This window comes from Plasmodium gallinaceum (assembly GCF_900005855.1).
Source record: "Plasmodium gallinaceum strain 8A genome assembly, contig: PGAL8A_v1_65, whole genome shotgun sequence".
In the NCBI taxonomy this organism is placed as follows: Eukaryota; Apicomplexa; class Aconoidasida; order Haemosporida; family Plasmodiidae; genus Plasmodium; species Plasmodium gallinaceum.
In genome coordinates this window covers 46,017-57,329 of record NW_021628225.1, presented here as the reverse complement: position 1 = coordinate 57,329, position 11,313 = coordinate 46,017, and the positions used below count along the sequence as shown (strand labels likewise).

General features: G+C 18.6%; 1 protein-coding gene across 1 annotated transcript, besides 5 other annotated features; it reads right to left on the bottom strand.

Annotated features, from left to right (window-relative positions):
- Positions 1-289: 289 nt before the first annotated feature.
- Positions 290-2,277, bottom strand: PGAL8A_00130400 (fam-f protein; the record flags this gene model as incomplete). Its single annotated transcript, XM_028674829.1, has 3 exons — positions 290-1,949; positions 2,022-2,077; positions 2,269-2,277. The coding sequence occupies 3 exons, from the start codon at positions 2,275-2,277 to the stop codon at positions 290-292; spliced, it is 1,725 nt and encodes a 574-aa protein (XP_028526421.1).
- Positions 2,278-6,117: 3,840 nt separating this feature from the next.
- Positions 6,118-6,527: a repeat region.
- A 380-nt stretch (positions 6,528-6,907) lies between these two features.
- Positions 6,908-7,473: a repeat region.
- Positions 7,474-7,768: 295 nt separating this feature from the next.
- Positions 7,769-8,172: a repeat region.
- Positions 8,173-9,284: 1,112 nt separating this feature from the next.
- Positions 9,285-9,964: a repeat region.
- Positions 9,965-10,800: 836 nt separating this feature from the next.
- Positions 10,801-11,297: a repeat region.
- Between the last annotated feature and the right edge of the window lie 16 nt (positions 11,298-11,313).

The window sequence follows — 11,313 nt, the reverse complement described above, 5'->3', positions numbered from 1 at the left end:
TAAGTCATTGTCATATTCCAAAATAAAAAATATATATATATATGTTATTATTATTTTTTTTTAATTGTAAATACAAACACAAAAAAAAAAATAATAATTTATTTTTTTTTCTAGCCTACATACTTTTTGAATAATTATCTCAGTGTATATGTATATGATTGCACATCGTCCCCCCAATTTATAATGCACAAAATAAAGTGTCTTTATTTTATCTGTTCATCTATATATTATAAAAAAGGTCTATAATATTATTTATATACCGATTTACAATTATTAAATAGTTATAACATTAATTTTGAAATAAAATGCCTTGTTCATTGAACTTGTTAATTGTATACATAAAAAATAAAATTGTATTTTCATTTTGTTTTTTTTCTTCTTCTGAGATATAAGAAGAATTTCTTAATCTAACTAACTCTTTATTTAAAAAATATAATAGGTCACTTAATACTGTATATCTCAATATAAGATCTTTTGATGCTTTTAAAGACAATTTTAACGGTTGATTGATACGATACAAATTATTAAAAAAATGATTTTTTTCATAAATTTGCAAAAATTGTGATACTACACGATGAGAACTATTCTTTGGAATATATGCAATCCCTTCACCCCATTTAAATACATATCGCATAAATTTTTTCATTTTCGACATATTTTCTTCCGATACTTCTTTAAGAAAATTTGTGAAATTTAAATATTCTTCTATTTGTTTCTTGTATAATAATATTTTTACAATATAATCAAATAATTCCAAAATTTCCGTACTATTAATTGATCCATAAAGTTTGTTTACTAATGATTTAATACTTGAACTGTCTATGTCAAAACCATAAGTAGTTTTTATAAATTCTTTAAATATATTTCTGGAATTTATTATATCTTTTTCTTCTTGTAAATATAAATCATATATATCATATAAAAACATATTCATAAATAATTTTTCATCAATTTTACTTTTTATATTATCTAATATAAACTTATTTCTAGATCTTTCTATTTCAAATATGTATGAAATAAAGGTTATCAAACATTTTATATCTCCTTTTAATATCTTATTTAGTTTTACAAATAATGTATGTACGCTTTCATTTATATTAAAATCTAATATTAAAATTGAATCTTGAAAGAATGAACTCAAATACTTAACATCTACTTTGAAGGAAGTTTTTGACTTAATTATTTTTTCTTTTTTATCACCAAATATTTTATTATGCAATTCTTTCACAGAATTGTCCATATAATTATTTAAAACAGTAACTTCTCTATGTCTACCAGAAGTATATTTCAAAGGAAACCTATTTGCTCTTAAACCTAAATGAGTACTAATATATTTATCGATGAGGTAAATTTTTTCACCAAAATTATGTAAACGTTTTTGGTTCTTCTCAAGTAATTTAGCAAAATATTGCAACATTTCTTCTACATTAAAAGAAAGTTCTCTATTAAATCTCATCTTATCTAAATATTTGAATGCATCCATTCTATTAATAAATACGCGTGTATTCACTTCATCATATTGTAAAACAACATCCAAACCTTCATACATATATAATTCATCTCTATTTATTTGATGATCCATGAATATTGTTTTTATATGTTTTTTTGCGTTTGCAAGTGAAGATTGGAAAAATGTTAACGATTCTTTTCTTAAAGACTCTAGCGTCCTATATGTATGATTAACATACGTTTTATGTTTTTCCATACATTTTTTATAATTATCTAAAAATAGCATATCTATTAGTTTTATAATTAATTCTCTTGGATCTTCAAAGTGTCCTTTAACTGGTGTGTCTTCATATCTTGTATCATTTAAATTATGCAATAATTGCACCTCCTTTATTGAAAAACCTGAATCATTTATAATATCTTCATCTTTAATATCAAACAACTCAGCTAATTTTCTTATCAATTTTATTTCTGGATATTTTATATATTTAAGTTTATATCTGAAAATATATAAAAAGAATTACAAAAATTACTAAAAACTACATTTTTTTCATAAAAATGAAATTAATTACTTCTTCAAGTTATAATATTGGTTAATACTATATAGGCAAATACTTATTATTTTGATCTGCAAAGAATTAAAAAGCAAAAACAAATAATAAAAAACTCATCTTTATATGATTCAAGAATTTATTACTAAAAAATTATAAAAAAGAATTAATTGACTTTTCATTTAAAGTTTGATTTAACATTTCCATATTTAGGAAACAATTAAATATAAAAAATTATTCAAAAGTATGTTTAGATTTATATTCTTACTATTTTCATATTAATAAAGGGAACTCTTTTTTTTAAATTTTTTTTTTTCAAAAGAAGTAAACTGAATTTTTTTTATTATAAAATGACATATTTTCCCATTACAATTAATTTAGTCATTTTAAAACTTTCAAAATATTCCTTACTTCCTCTTATTAACATATACATTTCTTATTTTAAAAGAATAATACTTTTAAACATGCCTAAATTATGATGTATTTAGAAAACCTTCAATTTACGTATAAATAAATAAATGAACAAAAATAAATAAATATATATATAAATAAATAAATAAAAAAATAAATAAATAAATGAATACATAAATAATTAAATAAATAAATAAATAAACAAAAAAAAAAAAAAAATAAAATAATAAACAAAAATAAATGTATATATATATATATTATTTTATCAAATTATAACTAATATATTTAACAAAAACAAAAAAATAATATAAACTAATATTTTCAAAATATTTTGTTATTTCTTCAATTGCTTTATTCTTTCAATAATTATTAAATTTCTTAAAATTAAAAATTTAAAAAATATTAAAATATAAATCTTTAAAAATTTTATACCATTTCATGCCAAATTAAATTTTTAAGATATCTTAATTAGGAAATAATGATAACTGTAAATCTACATCTAAATATTTTTAATTGTCAATTTATGTATTTATTTTTTTTTTTTCATGTAATATTTTCATTTGAAGAATTAAAGTCAGTTTATAACAGAAAATAATTTTATTCACTTTTTTAAAAAAGGAATAATAAAAATTATATATATATTTTTTACAATTATAATATTTGTTATTGAATTTTTCAAATGATGCTTTAAATTAGGAAATATTTTTAAGAATCAAATAAATTAAAAAGTAAATATTCATTTTAAAAAAAAATTATAAATTATTTGAGCATAACAATTTATATCCCATAATAAAAGAAATCATTATACTATCAAGTATTTTTTTACAAAAAAAAAAAAAAAAAAATTCTTTTTAAGAATTTACATAGTATCATAGTTAATTTAAAATATATCGTAAAAATTAACATAAAAATATATTTTATTCCTTTTTAATTATAATTTATTAAATATGATATATTTTTGTTTTTAGTTTGAATTCATAATGAAAACAAGATTTGTGATTATGTTGTAGTTTACACTTGTGATTATTAGTTTAACATCATTATCAATTATATTTTTATTTTATCGAAAAATTTTCTATTCAGATAAACAGGGATTTATTATCACACGTATTTATTTATAACCATAACTTGTTAAACTCTATACGAGTACATTTAAAGTAACTTATTGTTAATCATTTATATATAAAACTTATTTAACGCACAAAATATTTTGTTTATTTCATTTATTATGATACTTAACCTAAAAATCATGGATCATTTTATTTATATTTCACTTTTTTTTATCACCCAACTAAGATTTTTATATATAATAATTAAGCTTTTGACTTTCAATTATTCTTTTTATTTTTATAGGAATAATAATTTTTTACTTAATATGAAACTAAAGATCTTTAATTTATTATTAAAATAAAAATATTTAATTTGTAATTGAAATATGGATTATTTACAATACATATAAATCTTTATCAAATTGAATATAAAAAAATAATACTAGATCTACCAAAAACATGGTTATGTTTTTCGTAAATATTTTCTTGCTTAATAGATAGTACTAGTTCATTAAATTGTATGTTATATATTTTTATAATTAATTTTAAAGTAAACATTAATTATTAGTTTATTTATTACTACTACATACATCTTAAAATGAGTTGTAAATATAAAATAAACAAAAGCATAATATAAAGACATAATATTTTTTAAAAGAATTATGCTATAATATATTCATTTGTTCTACTTTATTAATATAATTCATCTACTTTATCTTGCATTCAAGAATGTTGAAATCATCATAAAAAGAGAATTTTTTATATATATACATAAAAAAATTAAAACTTTTTTTTTTTTTTAGAAATGTTACATTCATCTAATTTGGATCATGTTAATTATATGATTACCTTTTAAAATAAATATTTAATTAATACTTTAGAATTTTATATGAATCATTAATTCCACTTATTCTATTTCTCAAAATTATAGTAACGTAAAAAAGTTAATAGGATATTTTAGTAACAAGTATTGTTACAATAAATATATCAAATATTAAATGAAGTTATTTTACGGAACTTAAGTGAAAATAATTCAAAAAAAAAAAAAAATGCATGCATATACATATATATATATGTATATGTAGAATTAAAAAGAAGAATTTTAAATATTGTTAAAATTAAAAAAAATAATATTTATGTAGGAGAAAACATGAATAAACATAGTTCAAAAGAATTTAAAAAAAAAAATATATATATTTGAATTCCATAATTAATATGTAGAATAAATTTTTTAATGTTATATTTTTTTTTCTTACACATTAATAATCTAGCAAATTGTGGCAAAAAAAGAAGTTATTATTTTGAGGATTTTAAAGAACATTCATTTAGGAAAATTAACAGGAATAAAAAAACATGACTCATTACCAATCCTAATTTTAATAAATAGACATTGTTTCCTATTTTTTTTATATGATGCCATATCATTTGATTATTAATATTAAAATATTATTAGTTAAAATTGTTACTTTAAAATTCTGATTTTTCATAATCATATTTTTTTTTTTATCTTTGACATTATGTAATTTAAAGTTTTTATCTCAAATATAAACTTTATTTTATAATATATTTGTTTATTAAAGTGAGAAATATTTCACTGTTTTATTACCATAAATAATACGTTAACATATTTCAAACATTTTATCACTTTTACCTTATGCCATATAAAATTTTTATTTTATGATATTTCATATTTCCCATAAATGTATTACTGTTACCAAATTTTAAGTATCTCATAGTCTCAAAATACATATGAAAACAGGAAATTTTGATTACATTTATATTTTTTTAAACTGTTAGCAAATTTACTAATATTTTCTTTTTCTTCATGAACAAATAGAATTAGAAGTTTAAAAGCCTTCGTTTATATAAATATTTTTCAAATTTCTTTGAAATTACTTTATTTCCTTCTATATTTATTTATTCTGTTTTCTCAAAAATAAATATATGCTAAGGATGATTTTTAATAAATAGATATATTAAATTTTTTCATATTTGTTTTTTAGAAGTATATGTTTCCTGAGATATAATCATATTTATTTCATAATTTATATATTAAAAAACATATTAAATTTATGTAGTATCATATTTTTTTTCTTTTTACATATATTTAAAAGAAAAATATTTACATTTAATAAAATATAATTATTTAAAAAAAAAAAAAGGATTAAATTCATTATAAAAGGAAAGAGAATGTAAGTTTCCACATGAAATTTAACTAAATTTTTATTTTCGATATTTATTTTATTATATCTAGAATTGTCGATTATTATCTATTTAATTGATAAAAAAAAAAAAAAAAATTACACTAAAAGTAAGAACACTAAAAGAAAAAAAATATATACTATTTTATATTATTTTTTTTATTCAGTTACTTACAATTATAAAAAATAAAAAAACTTTTATTTTTTTCCAGGTTTATAATTCTGGTTAATAAAAGGTATTATTAATCTTTTTGAGAATAAAAAGCATTGGCTGCATGGAATGTGAATATTTAGCCACGCAAGAGCTAAATAAAAAAAAAAAATTAGTTAATATTTTTTTTCATTTTGTAATTAAAAATACTAAAACATATTTTTATTTTTTTTAAAAATGATTCAAATAGTTGAAAACCAGAAGAAAAAGTTGACTAAAAAGTTTCTTTTATAAAAGATTTTTGTTTAAATTTATATAAGAAAATTTTATATTGACTGTAATAAAATTTTCGTGTTTTGTAGTATTAATATAATTAATTATTTATTTGGTTAATTATTTATGTTTGCTAATTTGAAAACAACAGATTTGAATTACTAACCATTAATCATAACATTGTAAATAAAATATATGTAATTAAAAATCAATAATTAGTGAATATTTAAATTTTTAATAAAAAAAAGGATTTTTATTGAAGTAAATAGATTCCTCTTAGAAATAATTCCTCAATAAAGTAGACTATATAAATACAATTTACATGTTTATGTTATTTAAAATTAAACTAAAATTCATTTAGTAAGAATAACTCTATGTATTCTTTATTAATTTGTTTACTCAATACTCTCACAAAGTCATTAAATAGGAAATTAATAAATCAGACAATAACTTAAAAAAAAAATTTTAATAAAAAAAAATAAATTTTTTTTTATAATATATATTATTTTATTTTTGTAAAAAACCAAAAATGAATTGTTAAAAATACATTTATAGGATACTGTGTAAATTAACTTAAATAATAAATAATAGAATTAATATTTAATATTAATTAGCAAAGATAAATAATTTACGTAATAATTAATTTTATTTTAAATAAAATATGTATAGCTTTTTCTACATATCCTTTGTTAATTTGTTTGTTTAATACTCTAGAAAGGTCAATGAATAATCAATTAATAAGTGATGCACGCACAGCAATTCTTTAAATAAGCCACTGTCATTATGTAATTCCTCAAAAAAGTTAGTAAAGTCTTTTATTAATGTTTTATTAACTGGATGCTTGGTGACCTTGCCAGAGTACTGAATAAACAAATTAATAAAGAGCATGTAAAGATTCCTCTGCGATTTTAGTATATTTATATATACTTTTATATGCTTTGAACGAGTGATTCTTAATTATGTGATCTACTTCGTTCATTATTCTTTGATTTCAATAGGCATTTATTTACTTTAATAAAAATCCTTATTTTTATTAAAAATTTAAATCCTTATTGAATATGAATTATTATTTAATTATAACTTATTTATTTCTTTGTTATGAGTTATGTTCAGAAATTTAAATATATTGATGTTGAATTAACAAACATAAACAATTAGTAAAAATGCAAATTAATTATATGAATATTAATTACGTGAAAATTTTATTGTCATATGTATAAAGTTTTTTCTCACGAATTAAAAAATATAAATATTATGCAAATTAGACTCTTTTATATGTAAATATCTTTTATCTGTTTAAGATCTCATTTTTATTGGTACTAAATCTTACTCCCGATTTTTATTTTACCAATTTTCTCTCTTTTATTAAATCTTTTTTAAAAAAAATAAATATATTTTTTTTTTACGTATCTCCATTTATTAAAAGAAAAAATAAAAAAAAATTGAATAATTTTTTTTTTCTTTTTTTTTTTTTTCCACGTGTGCACAACCAACTACGTATTCTTCATATAGATAGTCCTTTTTATTACCAAAAAGGTTAATGAAGCCTTTTATTAACCAATTAACCAATGGTGTAGCAATTTTTTAACAAAATTCATTATTAAATAAATTTCAAAAAGTTCATTTATGTTTTTTATTGACAAATAACTAATATTATACACAATTTTAGGAGTATTTATTGTGTGCCTGATTTTTTAATTTCCTATTAAATGATTTTGATAGAGTATTGAACGAACATGTTAATAAAGAGCACATAGAGAAAACTCTACTAGTTTAATGAATTTGAATATAATTTTAATATTATTAACAATTAAAATACATTTATGTAGTTTAATTTAGTGATAATTTAACATCTTTAAGAGGTAGTTATTTAATTTAATAAATATTCTTTATTATTATTAAAAACACAAGTCCTCGTTAATTATCGATTTTTAATTAAATATATTTTACCTATAATTTTATGAATAATAATTATAAATTCAATTTTTTGCTTTATGGTTAAAAAAAATAATTATTAAAACATAAATTTAAATTGTATAATTATTGCAAATATGATATTTTTGTTATTATATGCATAAAATTTTTTTGAAATATATCAAACAAAATGCATTTTCCATAAAAACTGCTTTAGCGAATAATTGTTAAAAACATCTCAACATCAAAAAAAATAAATTATATTTTTTTTTTTTTTTTTGACTTATAAAAAAAAAATAAAAAAAAATAACAAAATTTTAACTGTCTAGAGAATGCATAGTTGGTAAATAAATGGTATTATCAACCTTTTTGAGAAATAAAAAAATAGTAGTTTTTTGAAAAGACATAGGCATGCAAACACTAGATAAAGAAAATAAAAAATGAATTTATTTTTTTTGTTTTTTTTTTTGTAATTTAAATATACAAAAATATATACTTATTTTTTTTAAAAATGATTTAATTATCAAAATTTAAGAAAAGTTGTTAACTAAAAAATTTCTTTGTAGTAGATTTTTGTTTTAATTTTTATAAGAAAATTTTATATTAACAAAAATAAAATTCTCATGTTTTATAATATTTAGATAATTTAATATTTGTTCTGTTAATCATATATATTTGTTAATATGTGAACCAAGGATATGAACTGCTAAATATCGCTCATAAGATTTTAATTAAAATATATGTAATTAAAAATCTATAATTAATGAGGTTTTAAATTTTTAATAAAAATATAGGATTTTTATTAGAATAAATAAATTCTCACTGAGCTAGACTATATAAATACAGTTTACTTTCTTATAACATTAAAATTAAATTTAAATTTATTAATTTAGTAGAAGAAGCTCAACATGCTCTTTACTAATCTGTTTGTTCAATGCTCTAGCAAAATAGTTGAACAAGCAATTAATAAAACAGTAAATAATTTTGTGGTCTTTTTGTGCATACAAAATATTGTTACACATATCTTCAGGCATATCTCCGTACATATCTGTCAATTATCTTGCATGCTAGTCATTAAAAGATTCCATTGGCCTATCTGAGGTTTTATATAATAATAGTGGCTTATTTAAAAGTATTTCCTATGCATGCATGTTAATTAAAAGACATGTTCGGATATATGCATGAAGACACATACAACAATATTTTGTATGCATATAAAAACCACAAAGCAGTTAAAAAGAAATGGATAACTTCTGAAATGTAGTAGAGGAACGTTTATAAAATGTTAATTTATTAATTGTCTCTTCAATGACTTTCCTAGTATACTGAACAAACAAATTAATAAAGAACATGTAGAGTTGCCTATACTAATTTAAAGAATTTATGTATAATTTTAAACGCTATAAACAAGTAAACTGTATTTTGTGTAATCTGCTTCGTTCAGCATTCTTCTCTTTCCAGAGGCATTTATTTACTTTATTAAAAATCCTTATTATTATTAAAAATTTAAATCATCATTGAACATTAATTCTTAATTAAATACATCTTTACCTTTAGTATTATGAATAACATTTAGTAACTTAAGTTTGCTGTTTTCAAGTTAACCAACATAATTAATAAAATACGAATTAAATCATGTAAACATTACAAACGTGAAGATTTTATTATTATTTATATAAAATATTCTTTTAAAAGTTCAAAATAAAAATTAATTACAAAAGAAAACTCTTTATTCAATAAATTACTCATATTTTTCGACAAAACTTTTTTTATCATTCTATTCCTTTTTTTTTCCCAATAAAAAAATAAATACCTTATTTTTTATATATTTAGCTTATAAAAAAGAAATAAAAGAATTATCAACTAATTTTTTTTTTTTCTAGAGCTTGCATGGCTAATTATGTATTTTTCATATAAATAGTTATTTTCATTATAAAAAAGATTAATAATTTCTTTTATTAACCAAATATACATCATATTAGTAGCAAATTTGTAAAAAAAAATTAAGTTTTCATCTTTTTTTACTTTTTTTTTTTTTTTGGAATAGTGTGATAATTTTTTTTATAGTTTTATATAAACTATTGAGAAAATTAATAAAAACTGCGAAGTATAAAAATAAATGTGTTTAATTTATTATGAATAGATAATTTTATAAGAGGTACATAATTATCTATTTAATTCAATACTTTTATAAATAAAATATATTGAAACATCTCTACATGCTCCTTATTAAATTGATTATTTAAATTACTATAGAAGTTTTTGATCGGTAAATTAATATATCATATGCATAGAGAATTCTTTAAAATAATCCACTCTTATGTAAAATCTCAAAAAAGGCAGTAATATTTTTTATTGACTAGTAGTCTATCATACTGCAGTTATCACATATCTTTTTATGATGTATATAATAATTCTTTAAATAACTTTTTTAATGGTAACATAAGCACTTATTTTACAATATAACCATTTTATTCTCCATGCATAAATCATCTTTCTATCGATAACATGTGTTTTCGATTACCTAGTCATTTTCTTATTAAATCTTTCTTTAGCCTCGTTAAAAATATCAAACTTCTGTTAAATATTTTAACTTAAAATTTATTTTGTAATATATATTTCTTAATTCTTCTAGGACATCTTTTTGAAACACTTACATAGTTCTAATAAGTTTATGATACTTGGTTCATTGAGACATCATTAACTTTTATATATATATTAAAATCATTAACATTTATGTTTATATCTCTCAATATACTATTCAATGATAAAATGGCAATAAGATTTTTACATATACAAATATTTTCTTTTTTATCAGCAAGCAAAATCCCGTAGAGATCAATTTGAAATTGCAATATATTAGCAATTTTTTCATTCACAAATAATTATATTATATAATTATAATATTCTGGGATACTATCATATAAATTAATATGCATATTTTATCTTTTAACTTACACGACAATGATATTTTTTCAAACTGCGCAAACCATTTAAAATATTCTTCTAAATACCTCTCATTGATCCTTGATAATTCTTTGGGTATTTTGAGGTTGTATGAATTATATTTCTTCTTGAAATAATAAACCCATAAGGATTACTTAAATCAACTATATCATTAAAATTATTCTCATTTAAGCTTTCCGTATTTCTTCTTCATTATAGTACATTGCTAATCTACTTAGTTTTTTCCTCCATGGTTCAATTACTTCCGTTGTGATTAGCTGATTTATTAAATGATCATTCAAAAATTCTTGTAGTATTATGATTAGGAAATTTAATAAAGTACATGAAGAGTAAACTCAATTTTTTTT